Source organism: Equus caballus, chromosome 15 (assembly GCF_041296265.1).
Source record: "Equus caballus isolate H_3958 breed thoroughbred chromosome 15, TB-T2T, whole genome shotgun sequence".
NCBI classification, from domain to species: Eukaryota; Metazoa; Chordata; class Mammalia; order Perissodactyla; family Equidae; genus Equus; species Equus caballus.
Window position 1 is genome coordinate 19,259,057 of NC_091698.1, and position 27,460 is coordinate 19,286,516.

The 27,460-nt window shown below is 47.3% G+C and overlaps 1 protein-coding gene across 6 annotated transcripts in view; it reads left to right on the plus strand.

The window, feature by feature from the left end:
• UXS1 (UDP-glucuronate decarboxylase 1) overlaps positions 1–27,460 on the plus strand; it is a 96,704-nt gene that overhangs the window by 45,171 nt on the left and 24,073 nt on the right. For all 6 annotated transcript variants that reach the window (XM_023618483.2, XM_023618482.2, XM_023618485.2 and 3 more), the window contains 4 exons: positions 1,458–1,638; positions 17,354–17,458; positions 20,501–20,560; positions 23,269–23,390. In XM_023618483.2, the coding sequence (XP_023474251.1) occupies positions 1,458–1,638; positions 17,354–17,458; positions 20,501–20,560; positions 23,269–23,390 (468 nt within the window). The remainder of the gene's footprint in view (positions 1–1,457; positions 1,639–17,353; positions 17,459–20,500; positions 20,561–23,268; positions 23,391–27,460) is intronic.

The following is a 27,460-nucleotide window of genomic DNA, read 5'->3' on the forward strand; positions in this document are numbered from 1 at the left end:
AAGATAAAACACAAGCCAGACAAATCGACAGGTAGTGCAGAGAATATGCGATTAGGAAGACTGCGGGCTTGTTCTGCCGCTACTTGTGATCTGGGGATCTTGGTCAAAAACTCAGTTCCTCTCGGTGTCAGTTTCTTATCTCTAAAGCGAAGGGATTTAGAAGATGGTGCTCTCAATGAAGAGGGAACGTGACTGAAGGTTGCTGAGTATGAGTCTTTGAGCCATTCACATTTTAAACCAGTGTGTGTTTCGTCAGAGCGTGTGTGCGTACGCAGTTGGTGGTTGATGGGGCTGGCCTTGACCCTCCTGCTGCCCCACGTCTGCCCTCTTCACCTGGGGCTGCCTGGCTCTCACTCTGATAAACCCTGGAATTATGTCTTGGGTTTTATTTGAACAGAGGACTTCATGGTAAAGTGTTTTAAAACCATACACCTAGGGGTTTATGTGCTTTTCATTGTAGGTAAAAAGAATTGGTGTTTTTCTCCTGTTGCTTCTTTCAGTTTGGAACAGGAGGGCAAGGGGAGTGAGAATTTGGTGGAGGAGAAGGCAGAGTGGAGAACAGAACAGAGTAGGACCGAGAATATAGTTTCACATCACATGTCTGTTTTCTGAGTTTGTTGTTTTCACTCCTACCTCCCCAAAATGAAATACACTTTAACTAGCCCCCTCCATGTACACCATTTAATTTGAATAAAGTCTTCTTATTAGTTAAAAAAATTTTTTCAGTCATAATTGTCGTTTCACCTTTGTTGTGATTCAAGTCTTGGAAGCTCGCTATTGCTGAGCTGCTGGCCCTCAGAGGCTCCTCGTGGCCCTATCCTTCTGCAGTTTGGCTGGGTCGGCCACACTGCATGGTCTGCGCACTCCTGCTCAGGGGTAAACTGGCAGTGGGGCTTCATCACTTGGGGCGTTGATCTGCAGACAGTATCTATTGCTTATTAATTTGTTCTTATAAACGATTTGAAAGATACAAATTTTTCATGAGGTTTTTGAGACCAATTTCAATATCATGTAATTCTTTTGGTAGTTCACAAAATCTCTGCATGTTGCTAATCACTTTTTTTAAAAAGGTAATTCTAAAACTTTGCAGGAGTGGTATTAGAACTGTATAAGTGATGTTCAATATCCCATGCATTCTAAAACAAGAACCTTTTAATAATATGAAATTCTCTATCAAAGAAGACATTTGAAACTTGTAACTGCTATTTCCCTGTATTATTTACTGGGTGGTAGTTTAAATTTTTAGGCTGCTTACAAGTGAACAAATAGTGTGACTTCTTGCTTAGGAGTAAGAGTAAAGATGCTGCTTTAAGCTTTAAAACCTTTACTGTCTTCCTGCCCTGCCCTATTCCTAAGTTCTAAGTTGTGGCTGCACCAAACACACAGCTCCCTGAAGTCGGTCATCACTGTTCTCTTGTGTTTCCTCTGGGGCTGTTTTACGCACTGTCCTGATGCAGATAACTGGAGGAGCGGGGTTCGTAGGTTCCCATCTCACCGACAAGCTCATGATGGATGGCCATGAGGTGACCGTGGTGGACAACTTCTTCACGGGCAGGAAGAGAAATGTGGAGCACTGGATCGGCCATGAGAACTTCGAGCTCATCAACCATGACGTGGTGGAGCCCCTATACATTGAAGGTGAGTGAGACCGCGCCTTGTTACCGTTAGAGCTGCTGGCCCGGCTCTCTGAGCAGCCGGCCCCCAGGGCCAGCCCCCTCGCTTGGCCACACGGAATTTGTGATGTCTTGTTTCTGAAATGGTCTTGCCTTGCTTGCAAAAGCCACTGTCCTAGTTTCTGTGATGGAGAATGGCTATGAAGTGGTGAGTGTTTGGCTTCCTATTACGTGGCACCTGGTCTTGAACTTTGGGTCCTGTTGAAGCAGGGCCTGTGTGGGACACACCATCCCTCTTCCTAACAGCTCTGCCGCCCGCCCCGCTGTGTGAGGTGACTTCCCGCCTCCTGTAGGACGTTAGCTGATGCAGAATGCTGATTGAGTAATGAACTTCCGCAGATGGGAGGTTAAAGCCCGCCAGTAACTTTGCCACTTGAAAGCAATTAGGGTTTGGGTGCTCCCCCAAAAAGATCTGTCCACATCTTAACCCCTGGGACCTGCGAATGTGACCTTCTGTGGAAAGAGTGTCTTTGCAGATGTAATTAAGTTAAGGATCTCCAGATGAGATCCCTCTGGATGAGCTGGGTGGGTCGTAATTCCAATGGCAAGTGTCTTTCTAAGAGAGACTGGAGAAAACGAGACGCGTGGGGAGAGAGGAGAAGGCCGTGTGAAGACCGAGTCAGAGACTGGAGTGATGCAGCCCCACGCCCAGGAATGCCTAATAGAGGCAAAGAAGTATTCTCCTCTAGAGCCTTTGGGGACAGTGTGGCCTGGCCAACACCTTGTTTTCTGACTTTTGGTTTCTAGAACTGTGGGAGGATAAATTTCTGTTGTCTAGTCTACTTAGTTTGTGGTACTGTAGTTACAGCAGCCAGAGGAAACTTAGGTAGACTTTCCCCAGATTGTCCAGGGTGTGCTGACAGCTGCCCCCAGGTGCTGGATTAGTGGGCAGGTTAGCATCCCACAGGCCTCACGTTCGTTCTCATTTAAATCCGATCGTACCTGAGAGGTAAGTGGTATCATCCCCATGTGTAAGTATGGCACACTAGAATCAGGTTGTGGCCTGCCTACAGTTATGTTGGGCTGTTAAGTGGCTGAGCCAGAATTTAGCCTCAAGTAGTTGACTCAAAGCTTGTTTGATCATCCACCCCTCTGCCTGCGGGAGTATTAGTATCTGCTTTTCCCTTATTATCAAATCATGAACATTTTCCCATGTCAGTGAAAAGTGTCTGGAAGCCAGGATAGTTGCTTAGCATATTATAATGTAGATATACTATGGCTTTTTAAATGTTATCCTTATTTAAAGATCTCCAGTGGTTTTTTTGTTTTTGTTTTTGTTTTTTTTGAGGAAGATTGGCCCTGAGCTAACATCTGCTGCCAACCCTCCTCTTTTTTCTGAGGAAGACTGGCCCTGAGCTAACATCCGTGCCCATCTTCCTCTACTGTATATGTGGGACGCCTGCCACAGCATGGCTTGCCCAGCGGTGCCATGTCCACACCTGGGATCTGAACCAGTGAACCCTGGGCCACCACAGCAGAATGTGAGCACTTAACCGCTGTGCCACCAGGCTGGCCCCAGTGTTTTATTGCAAATATCTTTTTCTGAATTTTATTTCCTCAGTAGAGAGTCCAGATATGAATTGTGCCAAATAGTAATATGTCTCCTTCATTGTTTGGTGGTGTCTATTTCACTAATACATTAGTAACATTGAGCGTTATCTTAACGAACAAAAATATTTTGCTAATTTGATAGAAAACCCATGGTGCAATGTACATTTCTTTGGTTACTAAAAAGGTTAGACTTTCTAACATGTTAGTTCACAAAAGAAATCTAAATAGTTTCTTTTACTTTTTTTAAAAATTTGCTTTTAGTATGAGTTCTTCATAATAGGGATGGTAGTCATCTGGCATGTATTTAGCATTCCCCCCTCAATCTGGCTTTTGCTTTTTAATTTCGTTGAAATTTTACAATATCCTTTATCTGTTCACTTTGCCGTTGCTATTGTTTCTTTTATGCTATAACCATCACAGGAGTAGATGAATATTCAGCCATGGTGTTTTTATTTTTTGCTTCACTTTTAAGCATTTAATTATTTAATCTGTCTGGGATTTATTTTGGGGTTAGGCCGTAGTTTTCGTAAGGTGAAACACATGCTCTGGAGAGTAGATAAATTGGTTACCTTTCCGCTCGTGCTTCATCACGGGTTGCTGTGAGGTTATTGAGGTGATGCGTGTGGTGGGGCTCTCGTAGGCAGAGCCACAAGGTGTGCGAATCCAGGTCCTGCTGTGAAAGGGCTCTGCGGCTGGAATCAAGGTTATGAATCAGCTGGCTGTAAGACAGGGAGGTTACCTTGTATTATGTGGGGGGCCCACCTCACCGCTTGAGCCCTTAAAAGCAGCAGCAGAAAGTAGAAGAGCCAGTCAGATTTGGTAGAAAAGATGCTTCGAGGAGACAGGCAGCAGGGAAGTCAGATTCGAAGCGTGAGAAGGACTTGCTCCCCGACTGCTGCCTTTGAAGGGGGCTGTGAGCCAGAGCATGCCTGCGGCCGCTAAAAGCTCCCAGCCAGCAGCCAACAAAGAGACAGGGACCTTAGTGCTACCGCGTCGTGGAACTGAATTCTACCAACAACCGGAACCATCCTCTGAGGGCAGGAAGGCAGCCCTGCTGAGACCTTGATTTCAGCCTGTGAGAGAGAGCAGAGAACCAACTGAGCCACGACGTGCCCGGCCCTCTGGCCTGCAGACCTGTGAGATTATAAGTGGATATTTTTTAAGTCTCTGAATTTGTTAGAGCATCAGTAGAAAACTTCTACAGAGGCTTACCACAGTGGCTGGCCCACAGTAAGTGCTCCCCAATAATAGCTATTACTATTATTACTCTTTCCTCTTTTTTGCACATGGCAATAAGCAACTGAATGAAACCATTGCTTACATAATTTCAGTACTGCTGAGAAACCAAAGCTTGGTGAAAACAGGGTCGGTAAGAAAATTATCTGCTTTGGCTCTGAGCTTTGACCCCAAAGCTATTCTGGGCCATTTCCCTTGCTTCTGGCGGTAGACTCTGCAGAAGACACACACACTGAATGGGGTCACACAATACAGGATTGATGCTTTAGACTTGTCTTTTGCCCAGAGTCGTTAGTTCCCTCAAGTGGTGCTTGTGCTGGGAGAGCATGAGGCGTTTCTCCACCTCGATAGTTTGAAGTCTGTTTTTCACGTCGTCTTCTGGGCCGTTCTTAGCAGTAGCACCGGGTCTTCCACGTACTTGTTAATGCCCCGCCTGCTTCCTGTCCCGCATCTCTGCACTCTTTCTGCCCCTACAATGCCCGCCTGACTCGGCGCTCCTGGTGTGAAGAAGCGTCCTTTGATCCCCTGTGTGGGTACAGCTGTTCTTCTCAGAGGTAGTCATCTCTCTTTCCCCCTTAAATCAGACACAGCGTGAATTTAACCAGATGCACTTATTCTGGTGTGCCCCTCTCCTTTCCTCGGTGTTGCATTGTCACCCAAAGAGGGACATGATTTAGGGCCCCCTGAGGGATGCATCCTTGCCTTGCACTTGCAGGGCCTGTCACATTTCACTTACACTTCATTTTGGTCTTTCCTCTGATTGAAGGCTCCAGCCCGTGCCTGCCCTCAGTGGGTTCCCATGTGGTGTGGTGTGTGGTCTGCAGCAATGAGCAAGTTTGTATGTCCTGTTGATGTGGTAACTTATTTTCCTCCTTTGTCTGGTAAGAGGATACCCAACGTTTGATCCGTAACTACTTTTTAGTACCTTTTTCCTAATAAAAGAAACTTTAGTTGATCTGATATTTACACCCATAGCAGGAATGTTCTTCAGTTTTGAAAAGCATTTTGTGGGGTTTATTTTGGTTTGTTTGTTTTTCTGGGGCTGACACGTTGTATGGATTTTCGTGAGGTAACGATTGCGTCACTTAAAATGGCAGTGTCACAGCAGAGCTTCATTCATTTTTCCTCAGCACAAATTTCCTCCTCTTATTATTTTCAAAGTAGAGCCATTTGGTTTGAGAAGCAAAGACATTGGCTATTTATTCTAATTTCACATTTCCAGTGGGAAATTATTGTCTGGAATAAGAATGTGGTGGAAATGGAAAAGGAGAAAGTGATGGCACTGTCCTCAGGATGAGGACTGAGATCTGGAGAATTCAGGGACTGCCACGTGTTAGTGAGTTATACAAATGATTAAGACAAGAGGAGCTTTGTCATAGGGGTTACGAGAGAGGCCTCTGCATTGTCTGGGTTAGACTGTAGAGAAAGAGTATCATTGCTTTGGAAGGAGTTGTAAGTACTCATTGGAATAACTTAATCTAATTTTATATTGCTTTAAAAGAAGTCTGCATTTTACCAACCAAGACATTTAAGTTTCAGATGTTGAATCTACCCTGCAAAATATTTAGCTCTGGAAGGAGTAAAGTTAATTATCCTTCCAAGTCATCTATTCAGGACACTAGAAAGTTCTGAGAAGCCAGGGTTCAGGGTTAGCAGAGTGCGTTTGGGTTTGTAAGGGACATGCCGGGTCATCACAATGGTGAAGATGGAGCTGTAGTGGGAGTAGCTCCGTGTCCAGCCTGGAGGGCGAGTGCTCGGCCCTGGGACTGCTCTGCCGGAAGCAATGATGTCTAAAGAGAGCCCAAGTGCTCTTGGAGGTGAGGATTGGGGAAGCACAGGACACCAGTGACTGTGGAGGGCTTGTCAGAAGTGATGAGGTGCTGCTGAAGGGAGATGGGAGTACTCCTTCAGTGGGAGGTCCACACACAGGACAAGCACAAGAGGAAGGAGTGACCTCACAGTGGGAGTGTGGACTTAAGCTTTCTGGTTTGTCATGTAAGGAACTTGGAAAGCATCATTCCCGTCCTCACAAGAAGGAAAAAGCTGAACAAACTGAAAATCAACAATTCTTCTTAGCTCCATCAGAGAATTGAGGGCACAGAGCAAATTGCCACCCTGAAAACTAGAGATACAGATGTGCACAGACAGTAACAACTTAAGGGGCAGAAGCAACTGCTGGAGCCTGGTAGGAACTCGTAGCAGGTGATTGACTCACTGCTGGAGGCAGTGTGGACATGCTTGAGAGTTAAAAGCTCCAGGGTTCCAGCTTTGGGGGGTTTGGGGCATGCTTTTGTGAGTTTCACTTCCAGAAGCCCCACTAGGTTCTCACAGTGAAGTTCAGAGAAAAGTCTCTTCGTGTTTCCAGCAGGGGGAGGGTGAAGAAACCATTCTGAAATATGCCCAGAGCATTCTGTTCTCCCTACAAAGGCCTGTCCTTGAGGGAAACTGTTTTCCCAGAGCCTAAGTGACAGGAGGGAGGGAAATACCTGATTCAGGCTCACTAAAAGACTGAGACCTAATCATGGGACTACAGAATGCTTCCTCTCCCCCCGCTGTACCGCACCCGTAGAGATCCTGTGCGGTAGCAGTTACAGCTGGAAGACCTGCAGGGCTCAGGCTCCACCTACGAAGGAGCCTCTAGGGAAGCCTGCAGACTACAGGGGAGGCAGACAAAAGCAAAGACACTAGAGGAAATGTTAGCCCCTGACACCTGCAGCTACAGCAGACGATAAACACAGCCTAACTCCTAGCCGGGTAAGCATATAAGCGTAAACGTCACACTAAAGGCCTGTTTACCGCGATTACTTTACCTGATACATCATGTCTGCCTTTCAACAAAAAATCACCAGGCATGCTGAAGACAGAGAACACAGTCTAAAGAGACAAAGCAAACATCAGAACCAGACCAGATATGGCAGAGTTGTTGGAATTACCAGACTGGCAATGTAAAATGGCTATAATTAATATGCTAAGGACTCTACTGGAAAAAGTGGACTCTATGCAAGAATAGATGGGCAAGGAAAGCAGAGATGGACACTCTAAGAAAGGTTCAAAAGGGAATGCCCAAAATAAAAAACATTATGAGAAATGAAGGATGCCTTTGATGGGCTGGCTCATCAGTGCAGTGGACAAAGCTTAGGAAGGGATCAGTATGCTTGGAGGTACCATCAGTGAAAACTTCATAAACAGGAAAAGAATAAAACAGAATATCCAAGAACTGTGGGACAGTGACAAAAGATGTAACATATGCATAATGAGAATACCAGAAGGAGAAGAAAGAGAGAGAGGGACTGAAGAAATATATAAAGTAATTACAACTGAGAACTTTGGGAAATTAATGACAGGCACCAAACCACAGATCAAGGAAGCTCAGAACACTGAGCAGGATCAGTACCCCCAAAATCTACACGCAGGCTTATCGTACTGTTGTATTCAAATTGCAGAAAACTAAAGATAAACAGATAAAGATAAAAGATAAATTTAAACCTTGAAAGAAGCTGAGAGGGGGAAAAACACACTTTATCAATAGAGGAACAAGGATAAGGATTCCATTGACTTCTCCTCAGAAACCATGCAAACAAGAAGAGAGTAGAGTGAAATGTTTAAAGTGAAAGAAAAAACACACCAACCTAGAATTCTCTATCTGGTAAAATTATCCTTCAAAAGTGAAGGAGAAAGAAAGACTTTCTCAGACAAACAAAAGTCAAGGAATTTGCCCCTGTAAGACGTGCCTTGCAAGAAGTGTTAAAAATTCTTTAGAGAGTAGGAAAATGACGTCGGTCAGAAACTCAGATCTACGTAAAGAAAAGAAGAATGTTAGAGAAGGAATGTGACAGTAAAATAAAAACATGTTTTTCTTATTCTTAGTCTAACAGATAACAGTTCAAAATAATAATAGCAACAATATTGGGTATTACTTCTTATGAATGAGTGAAATGAATGACAGTGTTAGACAAGAGGAAGAATTGAGAATGCTCTGATATAAGGTACCTCACTACCTGTGAAGTGGCGTAGTGTTATTTGAAAGTGGATGTAGATTTGTTATAAATGAGTATTACAAATTCTAAGACAACCACTAAGGATTTTTAGAAACAGTTCGTATGCTAAAAGAGACGAGAAAATGGGTTCATATACAATGCCCAATTAAAATGAGAGAAGGCAGAAAAAGAGTGGAGACAAATAGAACAAGAGAAATGAATAGAAAATAGTTACGAATATGGTAGTTATTAATCCAAGTATCTTGATAATCACTTTAAATATGAATGGTCTAAATACACTAATTAAAAAACAGACTGTCCTAGTAGTTAAAAAAGACAAGACCCAACTATTTATTTTCTACAAGAAACTCATACTTTATATATAAAAATACAGATTGATTAAAAGTAAAGGGGTGGAGGAAGATATACCATGTTAATAGTAATCAAGAGAAAGCTGGAGTAGATGTATTAATTTCAGACGATCTAGACTTCAGAGCAAGGAAAGTTGTCAGGGACAAAGAGTGACATTGCAAACTGGTGAAGGGTCCGTTCTCCAAGAGCACATAACAGCCCTTAATGTGTATGCTTCTAAGAACAGTGTCAAAAATACATGAGGCAAAAACTGACAGAACTGAAAGGAGGAATAGATACATCCACTATTATAGTTGGGGACTTCAACACCCCTCTGTCAGAAATGGACAGATCCAGCAGGCAGAAAATCAGTGAGGACGTAGTTGAACTCAACAATACCACTGATCAATGGGATATGATTGACATCTGTGGACTCCTTCATCCAAGAATAGCAGGACACATTCTTCTCAAGCTCACATAGAACATTCACCAAGATAGACCATATTCTGGGCCATAAAATACGCCTTAGCAAACTTTGAAGTTTGTTACTAGAACATAAAAAAAGTTGAATGGAAATTACATAGAGTATACTTCCAGACCGCAGTGGAATTAAAACTAGAAATCAGTAACAAAGATAGCTGGGAAACCAGAGAATATTTGGAGAGTAAACAGTGTACTTCTAATTACCACATGGGTCAAAGAATAAATCTCAAGAGAAATTAAAAAATATTTTGAACCAAATGAAAGAATTAGGTTTCTTGTTTATGTATTTGATCAAGAATGAGATGGAAGAGAATCTTGATTTTCTCTCTTTTCAAAAGACTTGTTTCCTGATGATAAAACAAATATATACATTTTAAAGAAAATTTGGAAAAGTATAAAAAAAAATTATCCTTAATCCTGTCATCCAAAAATAGTCTGTTCATGTTAACATCCAATCATTTCTCTAAATGTGATTTTTAACTTAAAAACATGCTTAATAGGCAATATAGTTATATGGTTCAAACTTTTTAAAAAAGAATTTAAAAGACTGTAAAAAGTCTTCCTCTTGCCTCTGTCTCCTATCTTCTCAGTTCCTAACTCTCCTCAGGAAACTGCTGTTAACAATTTCTTTGTGTTCATCTGTAGTTTCTTTATTATAAATGCACATATATTTAATATAAATAGATATTCATAATTTTCCCTTATTGCAGAGAAAGCAGCATATTCTACATTGCTCTTCATCTTATTTTTTCTGCTTTTTGATGATCTTTGGTGGTCTTTCTATATTATGCATAGAGAGCTATTTTATTATTAATATTTTTGGCAGCTGCTTAGTATTCTTTTACGTGGCTATACCCGATCTCTTTCCAAAGACACATTTTTTCCCTCAACATTATTTGATTAGCATTTCCGTATCGTATGATTATAATATAGTTTCGTTATTCCTGTGTTAGGTATTCAGGGCGTTTGCAGCATGGGGCCTTCGTAAACCTTGCTTGAGAAGGCCGCCCTGTGTACACATCTAAGTCATGTTGTCATTATCATGCACACATGTCCAGGCTCTTGGTGCATACAGCCTGTGCTTCCCCAAAAAGCTGTCCCAGTTTACTTGTCCACCATCTGCATAAAAAGGAATCTTGAGACCAGCCTTTCTGTAGAGGACAGAAAAAAGCAGACGTGCGCATTGTGTCATGGGAGCCGCTCCTGGAACCTGTCGTACCTGTGTAGAAGAGTCCAGGAAAGCGAAAGCAGAACGTGGCAGTAGCTAACCCCTGCTGTGTTCTAGGCCCTGTTCTCGTGACTGTGTGTGATTAACAAATTCCGTTCTTTCAGCACTCATGTGAAGTAGGCAGTTATTATCTTTGTTTTATGGGTGAGGAAACCAGTGCACGGAGCCCTCCCTGTTACCGGCCTTTTACCAGGTGCAGAAATCCTGTGCGAGGCCAGGAGGGTGACGCCAGGAGAGGAGAATAGGAGAGGCTGGGCCGTTAGCACCCAGACACTCTGGAGTCGACAGTAAAAGGTGGGATGGAAACGGTGTTTGCCAAGCGCATTGGGTTCATGTTTATGTAGACATTTGAGGAGTGCCACCCTGATTAGAATATTCTTGTTGAATTATAATTTAGGAATTTCTCACCTTCAGTTTATGTTACAAATGTAAGCATAACATGCAGAGGCTGCCTATCTCAGTCTGTTTACCTTGGAGCTGTGGGGAATTCCTCCAGCGAAGCTCAGGCACTGTCGGTGCTCTGGCCGTGGTGTTGTCGTGGTGCTCTCCCGCTGTGGTGGGGTAGACTCTGGAGGGGAGGGGGCTGCCAGCCCGCAGGAAATTGACAAGCAGCCGCACTGAGTGGAGCTTTTGATCCTGGGCTGAGCCAGACCTCTGGCACGTGCACTCTTCCCTTTGCAGTAAGTCAATATTATTTGAGAGGAAATCCAGGCAAAATCCCACTCTTTTTAGTTCCTTGTGCCAAGAGAAATTTGGTCTTTACTCTGGGAAAAGTTCTGTGCCTTGTTCAGTCCTGTTTTCCATCCTGGTACTGGTGTTGGGGATGGAGGTGGGGGTGGGCTGTGTGCTCCATGCCGCAGTCACATCTTATGCAATCCTTATGCCAGGCCCCTGTCTTGAACTGTAGCAAAAGGGAAACGTGTAGCAAGCGTCTTCGTGATGGGCTTTTACCGTTTACTAAATAGTCACACACGTTCACAGCAAGAACCAGCCCTTTGTTTTATTGTTTTAGTTTTTCCAAAGTTTCAGGGTGCAAGTCTTTAACTGGTGGTCCCATCAGTCTGGTAAGGCTGTCCCTGGCTCCTAGAGGACGTCTGTCACAGCCTATGCTAGGACCTTTGGGAAAAAATCAGGGGGAGATGTAAACACTCATTTGGTTTTTATGTGGATTTCCCCTTTGGTAGGAGGTAAGACGTGATTTCTTTGATGGAGTCTCAGCAGTAATTTGGATTATCCCAAGAGTTCAATTTCGACAGTCTTTTTCTTCTACATTTATGTATCATTTTTGTGGATTTCAGGCACGGTGAAATTCCTGACAGACTGTAGGAAGTTCATTTGTGGTTGGGCCAGTTGGGTTCAGGATTCGCAGCAGGGCCGAGCTCGCCTCAGCTGCCCACCCCTTACCAATGTTCTTCCCAACGTGAAAGTGATGTGTCTGCGTTCTGCTGAATGCTGCTTTGAACCTATTTTAGGAAATTATATGGAAAAAGGAAAACACCTAGTTTGCTTTACTGTTTAATCTTTTACTGTTTCGCCCTTGATCATTAATTTGAGCTCTTTTAGGCTCATTTCTCAAGGGTCCTATTTTTCCAGCTGTGATTATGGCACATGGCCCTCGTAGAGGTGACAGGGTCACTGGGGTCCCTTGGTGGCAACGTCCAGAGGTGTGTATCCAGCAAAAGAACGGAAGTGCCTTCCTTCCTTCTTTCCTCTTCCTCTCTCCACCCCCGACTCAGATTTTTGCGTATCATGCTCACTTTTGGTGAACTTTGAACCCTGGTTGACGGGTTGAGGGGCCCTGTTCCTGGGCTGTGGGGCTCACTTTGCTGCTCTGTTATTAGTATTACTTAGTATTTGCGTGGCAGCTCTCATTGCTGATGAGCTTTGCTTGTTCTGAAGTTCCGCCCTGCTCTCCTCCTCTTAATTCCATGCCAGATTAGTTAGTCCACAGACTCTGGTGCTTATGTCCTTTTTAGGACAGGAAATGGAGTCGTGGTTAATGTTAGAGACAACACGTTCTCATAGGAAAGAGGGCCCATTGAAAACACTGATTTTCATAGCGTTGTTCTTAAAAAGGACGCAGCAGTGTTGCTCCTTAAATAAACATCCTGAAATGATAGCTTTACAGGGCACAGCTCAGCCTCTCCAGGTTGGATGAATGGAGAGCAGCAGTTGGGCTGAACTGTCAAATGATGAAAAAGCAACAACTGATGGAATGGCCTTTTGGATAAGGAGGCCCCGGTCTGTGGCTCACCTCTTCACTCAGCTGACTTTGGGTGAGCACCGTTCGCACACCAGCCCAGGGATATTGGTTTTCCGTCATGGGTTTCCTGGCCTGCCTGGACAGCGTGACAGAGACGGCATGTGTGGCGAAGAGGGTGGGGGCTGCCCTCCCTGCAGAGAGCAGAGCTGTGTGGATGGAGATCTTAAGGAAGGAAAGGATCCTTCTTGTGCTCAGTGAGCTTGTCATCCAGTGAAGAGGACAAGGAGGACGTGCAGGCAGGTGGCGTGAAGTAGCCATGCAGCCGCGGTCCCCGCAGCCGAGTGAGATGAGTCCTCGGCCCGGGCAGCGGGAAGGCTCCCCACGAACCGGCGTCTGGCCCGAGCCTGGCAGAGGGGGCCTGGCGGGGGCCGGGCGGAGGAGGCAGGGGTACAGGATGTAAGTGTCCACCTCTCCGGCTTTGGTGTCGGGGAATCACGCACTCTCAAGATGCTTGATTTCCTTAGTCTTCAGTGCAGCTGTTGCTTTCTTTCCCTGCATATGCTGTCACCTCGGGAGTAAAAATCGTGCTGAATGATTTGTTCTGTAGGACCACGGCCCGTACACCGTGGTTTCCGCTGTCTTTGGGGAGCATGTGGCGGCCCCATCTGTGTGAGCAGAGATGCCAGAGAGTCAGGAGGAAGCTGGCTGGGGTGCCAGGCCTGCCTGAGTGTGCCCCCCAGGCGGCGCGCAGCCCTGCAGGGCTGTCCAGAGTTCTGCTGCGTTGATTGGCGCATCCTTAGGAGAGCTGCAGGTGTGTGCAAGGCGCTGTAAAACGAGGGCACGCGGTACCGTGAATGGAGCCCATGGTCTGCTGCTTACACCTGCCTCTTGAGCCTTTAAGTAGATGTGCGGGGTGAGCCACGCTCTTCCTGGTCACATCTGTAAGCTGGAAAAGATGGAGCAGACTAAGACTGACAGGATTTTGTGAGAACTATCTTATGACTTACAATTAGCACAATTGAATTTTTCATTGCTGTTTATTTTTACCTATTTATCAGTTCAGCAAAACATGGTTGTCTGAAAGCAGTCACAGGATTTTCCGTTTATGTAGATAGATCCCTTCAATGAATTCGCATATTGACGACTGTAAACAATTTTAAAAGGTTTTGTGTTTTCTTAGTTTTCTTGAAGAAAGATTATTCTTTCAATAGCTTCGGTTCCACTTTTAAATTGACCCAATAGTTTTCCAATGTGGCTTTTAAAAACATATGCATACATACATATGTATATATACAGAGGTCCAGAGTCTCAGGATGCCAGGGGCCCAGGCATCTTTGATTCATAGCTTTACTGGGTAACTCTGATGTAGAGCAAGGATTGATTGAGAATCTTGAATGGTCTTCAGTGGCTCAGGAGCCTAATTTTTAGCCCTTATATTCCCAGGGTTGAGAAGAGGAGGAGAAAAAATATAGAAACCAACACCATTCATTCTGACTTCAGCTTTGATAAAGGGTTTGAACTCTCTTTCACTAATACTCTTTTTCATCTGCTTTCTCCTCTCATCAGCACCTTTCTTTTGTTTTTTTACCATCGTAACCATTTTCAAGTAGTATGGTTCAGTGGTGTCAAGTGTAATCACATTGTTGTAAAATAGATCTCCAGAACTTTTTCATCCTGCAAAACTGAAACTCTGTACTCATTGAACACTAACGCCCCGTTCCCCAGTCCCTGGCGCCCACCATTCTACCTTCTGTCTTTATGAATTTGACTACTCTAGGGACCTCGTGTAAGTGGAATCATACAGTATTTCTCTTTTTGTGTCTGACTTATTTTACTTAGAATAATGTCCTCAGAGTTCATCCATGTTGTAGCATGTGACAGGATTTTCTTCCTTTTTAAGGGTGAGTAATATTCCATTGTGTGTGTATACCATATTTTGTTAATCTGTTCCTCTGTTGATGGGCACTTGGGTTGTTTTCCCCTTTTGGCTGTCAGGTATAGTGCTGTCATGGCAATGGGTGTGCAAATACCTCTTCCAGACCCTGCTGTCACTTCTTTTGGGTACATACCCAGAAGTGGGATTCTTAGACTATATGGTAATAATATTTTTAATATTTTGAGAAACTGTCATATTGTTTTCCATAGTGGCTGCACCATTTTGCATTCCTACCAATAGTACACAAGGGTTCCAGTTTCTCCATGTCCTCCCCAACACTCGTTGTTTTCTAGTTTTTTCTTTTTAGTTTCTTTTTCATAGTAGCTGTCCTAATGTGTATGAGGTGATATCTCATTGAGGTTTTGATTTGCATTTCTCTAATGATTAGTGATGTTGAGCATCTTTTCATATTCCTGTTGGCCATTTGTAAATTGTCTTTGGAGAAATGTCCAGTCAAGTGCTTTGCCATTTTTAATTGGGTTATTTGATTTTTTTGTTGATGTGTGGGAGTTCTTTATATATTGTGGATATTAACCCCTCATCACGTGTATGGTTTGCAGAATTTTCTCCTGTTTCGTATGTTGCCTTTTTGCTCTGTTGCTTGTGTCCTTTGAGACTAGCACGAGTTTCCACATTCTGTGTGGCTCCATTTGTCTGTTTTGCTGTTCTTGCCTGTGTTTTGGTTTTATGTCCAAGAAATCTTTGCCAAATCCAGTGTCATGCAGCCTTTCCCCTACGTTTTCTTCTAGGAGCTTTTTAGTTTTGGGTCTTACATTTAGGTGTTTAATCCATTTTGAGTTAATTTTGAATATGGTGTGAGATAAGGGTCCAGCATCATTCTTTTTTGCATGTGGATATCCAGTTTTCCTGGTAACCGCTTGTTAAAGAGAGTGTTCTTTCTGGATTAAGTTGTTTCACACCCTGGTCGAAGATCACGTGACCATGGATCTGAAGCCTTATTTCTGTGCTTTCTGTTCTATTCCGTTGATCTATATGTCTGTCTTTATGCCAGTACCACACTATTTTGACTACTGTAGCTTTGTAATATGTTTTGAACTCAGGATATGTGAGTTTTCCAACTTTGTTCCTCTTTTTCAAAATTTTTTTGCTATTCAAGGTCCCTTGAGATTCTATATGAATTCTAGAATGAATTTTTTCTATTTTTGCAAAACATAGGGCTGGTATTGCATAAGTATCATTTTTGAAACAGGAAGGCTTTTTGTAGTCACATCAGGAGTTTTCTGGAATGGTCTTGGTGAAGAGGCCTCACAAATATCCCAACGATGAGACCCTCTGTCTGTCACATGTCGTTCTTGCCTCCCTTGGCGTGTGGTCCCATTGTGGGGAAAATAAAGTTACCAGGCTATTCTGTGAGCCTGGGCAATACCTAGAACCCTTCCCAAAGATTCAGTCTCTGTAGAACCATCCGCTTCCTGTTTTCCTGGTCTTGGGGGCTCCTCTGACTCCCGTCTCCCAGATGCTTCTGGGCTTGAAGCGCTGTGGTGGTTAGCATGAATGAAGTGGAGCCCCAGCTCACAGCCTGGACTCCAGCGCTCTTGTGTGCAGCTGCCACTTCTGTCCTTGTGTGAGGATGTGGAGCTGTCACCCAGCCTTGCCCTGGGTCGGAGAGCATGTCAGGAAACAGCCCTGCTCCCAGAAGGCACTGTGTGCTTCCCTCGCTCTCCTGGAGGTGACAGGAGATTTTCAGGGGGTGGGTGGGGAGGTCGGGCACTTTTTGGCAGAGGTGTTTGTTACGAGGACTATTGTTGCGAGTTTGCCTGTTTTGCCCGTCATCTGTGAAACCACGTCCTGTTGTGCTGTTACCTGATGTGCCAGTTTGGGATAGGGTGGGAGGCTGGGGGAGCCTGCAGGTGCTCTGGCATGAGGGCCAAAGCCCTGTGCAAGGAAGATTCGTTTCAGAGCCCCCGTTCCACGGCTCTGCTGTGGCGGTTGTGTTTCCTTCCCCTGTAGCTCGAGTGGGATGGCGTGGCACAGACGCTGTCCGTCTGCGGGGATGGGTTCCTCCTGCGTGCTCACCCATCATGGCCGTTTCACAGGGAGACCCTGGTTCCCAAGGGCCTTTGCCATGTGACAGGTGTGACCTGACCCTGACAGCGAGGGCTGTGGGTGGGCATGTTGACGTGAGGGCCTGCGCACCAGGGGAGGTGTGGAGTCTAAATCATTTTGCCATTCTGGCTTTAAAAACCGCCCTGCCTGACCGTCATCTCCGCGAGATCTGGTTTGGCGTCTACAGGATGTGTACGAACACAGCAAAATGCTATTTTATCTTCTCCCGTACGTTTGTGCCTTTGATTTATGTCAGATTTGTTCTACAAATTAAAAATCTTGTTTACTTTAGATATTCATGTTTAATTCTGTGTCTGAAAAATCGGTCTTCCTTCTGATTTGAATGCTTTATCTGGGACGGATCTTCTTGGAAAACAATCAACTCAGTAATCGGATTGACTCCAATTAGAGGAGAACAGGCCCAAATCACCGGCCCAGCACAGGTTTTTGTTCCAGATAATTAGATTTCTATTTTTGTTTAAAGTTCTTCTAATTGCGAATGTCAATTAGTTTCTATGAAGAATAATGCAACAACTAGAATTTCAGTGAAAGATACACGAACACCTTTATTACACAGTCTGGTTCCTGGGAGTTCAGAATGATTTCACTTTTTCTTGGAAATAACGTATGTCCGTTTGTCTCCTTTAGTTGACCAGATATACCACCTGGCCTCTCCAGCCTCCCCTCCAAACTACATGTACAACCCCATCAAGACGCTGAAGACCAACACGATTGGGACGTTGAACATGCTGGGTGAGCCGCCCCTTGCGGATTTGCAGCTGCTGGTGGGAGCAGGAGTATTTTAGACGACTCCAGCGTGGGTGGTTGACTGTCCTCTTAGAGTGTGATCTTGGTCGTTACACCCCGCCCCTGCCCGCAGCCTGTGCTATTTCAGTGTGACTTTATTTGCCACGAATTTGCTTTGGCGGGGACAGTCTTTGTAGTAACCAGTCTGTGTCGCCTCAGTTAAATCCCCCGCGAGTGAGCACCTGTGCTTTCCAGCCACGGCCCAGCCTTCCTCCACTCTCCCCACTGAGACACGGTGCGCTGCCTCTGGGCTGGGAGGAGGCGCTGGCGACTCTTGTGTGAGCAGGGGTTGCGGTGGACCGCACGTACACACACTCACGCGGCCTTTCGGTAGCGCTCCTAGAAGGAACGGGAGGAGAGCTGTCCTTATGGGGCTGTCGGAACTTCAGAGCTCACCTCAGATGTGAGATGAAAGAGTGAGCACGCGTGTATACTCCAGACAGCAGGCCTGAGATTTAGAGCTGTGGACAATAAGCTTGAGTTAATGCTTGAAATTAGAGGCGTGCTTAACTTCAGCACAGGCTTAAAAGCTAGGGGCTTTGATTAATTGCAAAGTGGAAGAAAGGGGCCACTGTTTGAAATGTGAAGTAAAAAATGAATTTAATTACAGGAACATTTGAAACAGGTTCTCTAAGTGGATTTGGGAAATACAGCACTGCGTTTTAATTTGAGGGAAGCGTGGAGACAAGGGATGGGAAGGGTAGCAGAGATCAGTTTTCAGGTTTCGAAGACCAGACGTTTTGGAGGATCAAGCTCTGCATGGAGTTAAGTCCATTCTAAACCAGAACGGGCATTTGTCCTCCTCTTTGTTCCAGACAGAACCAGTCCCCCGCCTCTGCTTAGAGGGTTGGCATGGTTGAGGCCGCTCCCCAACCTTGCCACTGCAGGCTCTGCCCCTCCATGCACCATCTCTGCCTCCCCAGCCCCTCCTCCTGTCCAGCACTGGGTCCCATAGGGGAAGGGCCACCAACCACGTGATGTTTAAGGGGGTATCATTCCTTCTGCCTGTTTAGGCGATGCAGTCACTGAGCCCAAGGCACCATCCTGTCCACTGTGGAGGGCATTCAGACAAGGCTGGACTCAGGCCTTCTGCCAGGGAACTTGTGTCTCATAGGAGAGCGGAAAGAAGGGCACAGGCATCAGCGACACCGCATAGGCAGGGAGAGTTTCCAGAAGGGAGGTGCCAGTGCCGTGCTGTTAGAGTTCAGGACGGAAGTGACTTCTGAGCAAGGCCTGAGGCACAAGTGACATTGGACCTGGAGGTCCTGAAGGAGTCGTCAGGGTCTTCCAGCAATGACCCTGGACAAAAGCTAAAGGGAGACAGTTGGTAGGCCAGAAGGAGACCCAGATAGGACTTTGTGTTCCGAACTGAAAGGAGCTGTCGTGATTTTGCACTTGAGGCAAGATGCGCTGGACTTCACCTGGCTTCTTCCCGGTAGGGCCCTCCCCTCTCTGTGCCTCCCCACCTCCCCAGTTCTGTGCTTGGCTTCCTCATGATAGAACCTCTTTGTCCAGCTCAGCATAAGCCCCTGGGCGCTACAGTGGCACAGGTGCACTCGCCTGGCCTCACGCAGGAGGGATCCTTGTGGTGATGGGATGTTCCGTGTCTTGACGGCATCTGTTGTCACTATCCTGGTTGTGATATTGTACTGTAGTTTTGTAAGTTGTTACTGTATTAGGGGAAACTGGGTAAACGGTTCATGGGATTTCTCTGTATGACTTCTTACAACTGCATTTGAATCTACAATCATCTCAAATTACAAGTTTAGTTAAAAAAAAGACTCTGGGATTCTTCATTACTTCCATTGTCCGTATGCCATAATATGTATGCTGACCCACCTTGCAGACTTCTGCGGGTGAAACTGGAGTAAGGGAGACAGGCCTGAGATGTTGGTAGCCTGTAAATTCCATGTCATACTACATCCCTTTTAGCATCTTCTTCCTCAAGCAGTGGTGGCATGGCGTTTGCACAGGTTATCTCCACATCCTTGCCTTTTAGCAACCCCATTCTCTTCTTGAAGAGTGTCTTCATGCCTCTCCTGGGTGTTCCTATGCACTCCTGCCCTTCCATCTCGCCCACCTCCCCTGGCAGTGCCCGCCTTACCTCTCCCTCCTAGCAGCACCCCACAGGCACCGTGCTGGACCTCTGCCCCGTGTGCCGTGCTGGGCGCTGAGGGCTGTGTTGTGGCACAGCTGGCCCTTCACCCGATGCTGCCTGTGCACGAAGCTCCGTGGCGGAGCTGTTTGGGGAGGAAGCACTGGGCTAAGTGACGGGTAGTTGGTGGCTTCCGTGCAGGGCTTCTCAGAGCCTGTACACTGGGGCTCTGCAGGAGACAGATTGGAGACTTTCCATGCTTACGTGACCACCATAGGTAATGGTGTTCTGGCCCATTCCACGTGCGAGGGGTCAGTGCAGGAGAGGGTTCAGAGCAGGACGGAGGAATGTGGCAACTTGCTTTGGAGAAGGTGCTGTTGAACCTGGAGGGAAGCAGGGGGTGGGGCAGAGATGTCCAGCCCTGGGGTCTGGCTCGGGCACAGCAGAAGATGGCAGGGTGCACGTTGAGGAAGTGGCAGGCGGACCATTTGGGGTAATAGTGGAAGTTAAGGTGCGAAGGGCCCTGCCTTCTGCCTCCCAGAGCGAAGCCCCTGATAAATACTGGGTGATACGCTGGGGCGAAGGAGTCTTTATGAAACTCCTCAAACCGCACCTTCTCGAATCGACAGATTCTGTGTTGGCCCTGCTTACACTGTAAGTATCCAACGAAATACTGTGCTTCTGAGGGTTCATTTATGTTTTTCTTACTGTTTTTGTTTTCATTTCCTTCCAAAGTAGATGCAATAAGAGTGGATAATTGAAGATGCATGGATTATCAGATATCATTAATACAAAAATTCCTTAAATTGGCTACAAAAATGTGCGTGTGCATCTGTGTTTTCCGGTTTCCCTGAAGTTGACAGTTTTTCTTATCACATCTTTGCTTTTCACAGGCCTGGCCAAGCGAGTCGGCGCGCGTCTGCTCCTGGCCTCCACCTCGGAGGTGTATGGAGGTGAGTGGGTGGGGCTCCCACGGGGGACGCTTGCTCAGGCCCCATGAACTGTTTGCATCCTGTCTGACGTGAAGAAGGAATAAACAATGAGTCCCAGGTTCCGTTTCTGAGAAGGCCAGCCTGTCCCGTTCCAGGCATGACAGCAAAGAGGCTGCCTGTCGCAGCTGTTGTGGTCTCCAGGCTCCCTCCTCTGCGTGGGACAAACCCATTTTTCTCCTGCTAGAGCGCCCCAAGACTGTCATGTCACCTTCCCAAGAAGGTCGCACCGTTTACAAGTCCATAGACATGCCTTGGCCATTCTGTTCAGAAAGTACCCTAGAGGTCCTTCGTTAGGGAATCTTTGCGGGTTGAGCTGGCACATGTTGTTCTGCAGTGTGGGCAGCACATGCCATCTGCCCGACCCGCCAGGACTCCGGGGTTGGCCGTGAGAGCTTGCTTGGTGCAGACTTGCACTGATTGCCTCAGCTGCTGCGTAACGATTTCTGGAAGAATCTTAAGTAGGCAGTGCCGGCAAACTCGGGAGCCTGTTTTGCCAACAAGGAGCTCTTCACATCCCTCCCCAGGCCCGTCCGGGAGGGAACGGCAGGAGTGGGCTGAGGGCTTCATTTTCAGTTCAGGTGGCTTTCCCTTTGGTCCCAGATGAGCTGTGTAAGGCTTCAGAGAACTGCTCACTTATGCAGCAGAAGCCAGACTCTGACATCATAGAATTTTCTGTCTCACCTTCTTGTTATAGACAGAAGAAATGAGGAAGTGAGAGAGCAAGATGGGAACCAAAGGGAAAAAAATCACAGAAACAGGAATTCTCCCAAATGCAGTTATGTTCTTTGTAATCCCCGTGGTAAGGCGGGGCACCATCTGCGTCTTTGAATCCTAGGTGGCTGAAAGGGCAGGAGTGGCCACTTCACCATTCGCCCCGCTCCTTTGGAATAGGCTGCTGAGCAGACTTTTGTGTCCCCTCCCTGTCTTTCCATGTCAAGATGCTACAACGGGCCAGCAAGCCCCTCTGTAGACATCAGATGCTTGCTGGGGCTGCCTGGAGGGGCTGCACCTCACACAGAAGGAGCGGTGTTGGTGTAGTCCAACGGGCGGAACCCTCAAGTGTCTAAGGTGAAGGGGCTCGTGCTGTCTGGCCAGGATCGCACCGTGCACTTCTCCACGCCCACCCTCCCTCCTTCTACCTCGGTTCCTATCTGCTGTGTTTGACAATAGCTCGTTCTTCAGAGTTCTGAGATAACATCAGGGCGTCCCTCACCGAGCTCACCAGCTGCTCTGCCCTGACGTCTGCTAACTGCTGTCCAGTGACATTGTGGAGTGCGTGTGGGGTCCGTCAGCCTCACAGAATGCTGAGGTGGGGACAAGTTTGAAGTCAGTTTTCACTCTCGACCTTCACTTTTGTCATAACAGTGATTTTTTTTCACTTGTTTTTTCAAAGTGATTTTGTGAGGTAACTGTTCAAAGCTGTGTCATGGCCCTTGGGTGTCCTGGGCATCTCAGCCTGGACGGGGCCAGTCGAGGGGGTGGTGGGTGTGCCCACCCTTCTCTGGCACGTCCGGCTTGCCCAGCCCTTATCAGAAACCCCCAGAGAGGCCTGATGTCAGTCATCTCTTACATCAGTGTGAATTTAAGGCATTGGTTCTCTTCTCTCGGAGTATTTGCCTTCGACCTTTTTTCTTGTCGTGCAGTAAAAATGTGCACCTTCTCATAGGAATTTTAAACCACAGGAGCAGATAGGTCTGAATCTGTGCATGCCCTGGCTTCGCCCCGGAGGGGTGTCAGCCTCCTGAAGGGGGATGGCAGGCTCAGGCATGTGTGTTCGTGGCCCTGTCCCTACGCAGGTCCCATTGTACCCATGAGCTGAAGTCAGACTTGGGCTGCAAAATAAGCAAGAAATGAATTTGTAACATAGAGTTCCTGTACCTTGTCCAGATTTCTTGCAAAGACTCATACATTTCATACTGTGGTTGTATAAAATTCCTGGTGTACCAGATTAATTAGGTGTTAATTCACATTCCAACAATATACTGTGTTAAAAAAGAATTCGTTCCTAGGTTTCTTTAAATAGTCTGTCCCCCTGGTACAGTCTTAAAGTGTGATTTACTTACAGACCAGAAACACACGAATTGGGAAATAGGAATGCCTGTTCACAGCACCAGTGGCCACTTGCTGTTGGACGTGCTGTTGTCCTTCCACCTCCGCTCGACCAGGCTCCGGGCATGTCGTCGAGGGTCTCAGGTTCACTCTGGGGCAGCACATGTGAAAGTCATCATGTTCCACAGAGATGCTCTTACAGTGTTTTCAGGAAATACATGCTTTACTATAATTACATGTTTCATGAGTATAAAACTGAACTGCATATCTCTTCACGTAGATTATATTTAATTACAGTTTGTATGATGATCTGAAAGTTGAGAACAATTTATAGGAAAGAGGGGAGACTTAAAGTTGAGAGACTTCGGTCTTCAAATGTGTGTATTTTGCCTGTGAAGTACTCTCACTACGTAATGTGAGAGGGGAGAACACCCACCCTGCTGGAGCCCACAGAATGGCCTCTGGAACCCTGAGTCCCTCTCTTGACACGTGTCTCTCTGTTTGTAAGTGTTCTTGTTGGGCTTTCCAAGCTCCCCTTGTGTCGTCAGTATTCGTTGTTCGTAATGCACAAGATCTTGAAAAAAGGAAGGATGACAACATGGTCTCATTTCCCCCCGTAGATCCCGAAGTCCACCCTCAGAGTGAGAGTTACTGGGGCCACGTGAATCCGGTGGGACCCCGCGCCTGCTACGATGAAGGCAAGCGTGTTGCAGAGACCATGTGCTATGCCTACATGAAGCAGGTACTGAACCAAGCTCTGGGCTTGCGGTGTAGGCGCACCAGCACCCACTCCCTCAACCGTAAGGACTGAAATGCGTGAATAACTGCCTGGGGCTGGGCGTCGGGCAAGCCCAGGTGCCCACTGTTGTAAACGAATGGTGCTGTCAGCGGCTTTCCCTGTGTTTCTCCTTTTTTAAAGAAAGATTTCTGGGGGATGCACTCCTCGGTTTGGACTAGTGTTGGTGGCTTTGAGAGGAGGCTTCTCAGTTGCCTCATTGCCCACGGCAGTTGTTTGATGAGCGGCTCAGATTTCCTGAAGCCTGCAAATCAGTGGACTGTTTGTCCTGCTTTTCAGTTATCTGACGGGCATAAAAGTGCATTCAGTGCTTTAATCTGAGCCTCTCTGGGATTATTATTTGTGTTTACTGCTGCTGGTTCCTGCTGTCCGCACCATTCACTGCAGTGCTGAGGGCTCTTCCTGCAGTGGTTTCGTGTTACAGGTTTGCCCTCCTGTAGCAGGAGCCCACAGCCTGGGGAGCGAGGCTCTCATTCCCAGAGACCTCAGAGACGTAATCTCTTGGTCACAGCGCACTGTCCTGACCCCTGAAGGCTGTGCAGGAGCCCATGAGATGTCCACACAGGCCCCAAGGGGCCAGGCCAGGGCCCAGCGGGTCCTTCATTTCTCGGTGACTGTCCTGTTGTGCTTGGACCAGCTCTCGGAGATCCTCAGGGATGTGCCTCTAGGGGAGGGACGCGTGGGTAAACCGGTGTGGACAGGAGTGTTGTCCCAGGACAGGCTGCTGACGGGTGGTGGTGCGGGCCGTACTCTCAGCACCTGGGACGTGGACGGCTCTCCTTGGGAGCAGGTTCTCAGGCGGAGGCCCCGCCTGCAGGCAAGCCCAGGACTGACAGCTGTGGCTTCACGTGAGGCTGGAGGCCTGGGGGCACGCATGGAGGTGCTAGGGGCTGGGCCAGGCTGTCCCTGAGCGTTTTTGGTTTTTTTGGATGAGAGTCGTCATGTTTTTAATGAAATACCAACATTAAAGACCCACAAAACAACCTTGTGCTGATGTAGGTGTTTACCCCTTTCTGCCTCATTTCTCGGCCAGAAGCAGAACTAACTGCTTTCTGAGCTGCCTTGGGCAGTTGGCTTATATCATCCATTTATTTTACGAACATGAAACAGTTTTAGAGACATACGTTTATCATTTTTGAGCCCAGAATATCTTGACCCCAAAATTTCAGATGGTCCCCGGATACACAGCAGCACCGGCATGTGGTTGGTACCTAAGAAAACTAACCTGCAGGCATGAGGGGCGTGTAAGTGCATTTCGTTGCTCAGTAAGTCTGAGGGGCCTGGTGAGTCTCAGCTGTTTCCTTTTGCTTTCAGTCTGTGGTAGAATTTCTTATGAAGTTTTTATGTAGGTAAAGCTGGTGGCCAAATAGGACATTTTGTGAAACTTTTTAGTTTTTGTTAAATGAGTATAAGTATACGTATTACCTTGAGGTATGAGCTCACAATAATTACAGTGTTTAGTAATAATGTAGCCAGCATTGATTAAACACTGACTGTATGCCAGGAACTGTAGTCCGCACCTGGACACTAGCCAGCGTACGCGTTCACACACACGCTGTCACGGGACCCGGGCGTGTCATCCGGCTGAGCCCAGGCGTGTGGCCCCTGGGTGACTCTGGACCTGTCAGCATGACGTTTCTGCTCGCATGGGTCTCAATTTAACGGCACAGGTGGCATTGCCCCAAGACCTGCAATGTTAGAATCTCCTCTTGTGTGTGCAGCTGGTCTGTGCTGAGCGTCCCCTACGAGCCCCGTCAGGATGTGTCTGTGCCCAGCGGGGCCATCCTTGTGAAGGACTGGCACTTGCTCCAACGAGGCCTGCACCATGGAATGTCTGGTGTGTGCTGCACACATGGGAGGCCCCACCGACGGGTGCCATGCAGATGGAGCAGTGATGTCCGTGGTCACGTCGACAGTGTGCTGCTTGCTGGGGCACCGTGGCTTCTCCTCGAGGGAACGGTGCATGGGTTACCTTCCATCGTGATGTCGGGTTTTAGAATTGCCTTGTGGAAGATGGGCTCAGCGCTTTGTGCGAAGCTTGGGGTCTTAGCCGGCCGACAGCATGGAGTAGTCTGTAGATTCGTCAAAGCTCGTCACATTGCTTAGCCTACCTGCGTAAGGACTCGTGTCTGCCCCGGGGACCATTGCCGTCACGTGTTGTCTGCAAATAGCCCAGAGGAAGGCCTGTTCCTCGTGGCACGTCGGGACTTGTGAGCAGTATGACCTAGCTGCCTTTCCCCAGAGCCCCTCGTCTGCTCCCACTGGGTGGCCTTTAGCTCAGGGAGTGGCGGTGCCTCTGGCCCTACAGGTGGCAGAGTCCCGTCTGGTTCTGGTGGCTCTGCAGCTGTGGGAGTCATGGCCTCCTGATGCAGGGTCAGTGTGGCCGAGAGCAGTGGACCTGGTCGGAGGGCCTGTAGCCTTGCGCAAGTTCTAAGAGGCCTGTGAAGCAGTCACGCATGAGCTTTGTACCTTCCATCCCCCGTTATTCGTGTTATAAGTACTGTGCTCCCTTGTGGGGAGAGCCATGGGTCCAAGCCTGTGACCCTGCTGGGCTCTAAAACTTGTCCCCGAGCCCTCTGTCCCTGGTGTGTTGGGATCAGTGCTGAAGAGGAGGAAACGGGGGCGCCTTTCCTGTCAGCTCATGGGAACAGCTGAAGGAGATTTGTGTTCCTGTGACGGCAGGATGCTTGGCCACAAATAGAAAGTAAGAAAACAGAGAAAAGCGAGAAGGAAAAAGAAGTGTTACCCCAGTCCAATCCAGAGATAAACATAGGGGAAAACAAAATAAAAACCACCCTGTAAAGATTGTGAAGGGTGTAAATGTTTAAGACGTTAGGACGATTCTTTTACTCAGGAATTTATATTAGCTGCCAGCAAGGGTGGGTCGGCACTGCCTGCCTTCCTTGGGTTGGCCTCGGGGGCTGCCTGATCTGGGGGGATCAGGGTAGGCCTCTCAAGGTGTGGCCTGGTCTGGGGGTTCAGCGTTGGCCCTGTGAGGTGTGGCCTGGTCTGGGGGTTCAGGGTTGGCCCTGTGAGCTGTGGCCTGGTCTGGGGGATTGAGGGTTGGCCCCTCGGGATGTGGCCTAGTCTGGGACAAGTCAGAACCTCTTTGGGGCTCAGACTCCAACGTGACATTTTCGAGACTCCAGCTCTGCCGCTTCTCACTCCTCATCCGTCTGTGGAGGTAGCCTTTCCAGACCCTGAGTGCTCAGCGCGGTGCCCTCCGGGCGCCATATAAATGTTCCAGGCCCAGATGTGCTGCTCTCTCCTGCAGTGGGTGTTGCAGGAGCTGCGTGCTGGCGGCCTGCAGTGGCCTCGCCTCTGTTGGGGCTCAGCCTGTGTGAGGGCTCGGTCTGTTCCATCTCACCTCATTCCTGCAGCCCCTTTAAGGTGGGGGGCGGGCTGGTGTGCAGCCCATCGTACAGATGGGAGAACTTGCTCTCAGCTCCTGGCCAGTAAGTGGAGCTTGAACCCACAGCTGGCTGCCTGCAGTGTGTGCTGCTCCCCTCTCCCTGCCGTCCTGGCAGGCCACGGCTGGTGGAAAGCCTGGCTGAGTGAGAGAAGCTGTGGCTCCAGGTGCAAGGGCATCTGGGCTCGGACACGTGCAGTCAGGTGACAATGCCTGGGACGGGGAGCGCACGCAGCAGGGCTCCAGAACTACCCGCTGTTCTTCAGAGCAGCATGTCACCAACAAGCAGCTGCATCGTGATGTTGTAGGTTTATAGTTCTAAGTGTGCGGCCTTTCAAGATGGCAACTTTCAGGAGAAGATTCAGAACTTTAGGTGTTAACAATTTATGCTATTTGGAGACAAATGAAAAAAATAATGACCAGAAGGAAGGATGAACAAGGTGGAACAGTATGCCTCTCGTGTATTTTTAATTAATTATTTTAATAACCTAAATTCTTATTTTTTAAAATACATAGTGACAGTCTTCAGTATAAACCATCATTTTTATTGTCAAGACCTCATATGGATGTGGATGTATCTTGTTCTGAATAATCCTACTACATAAGG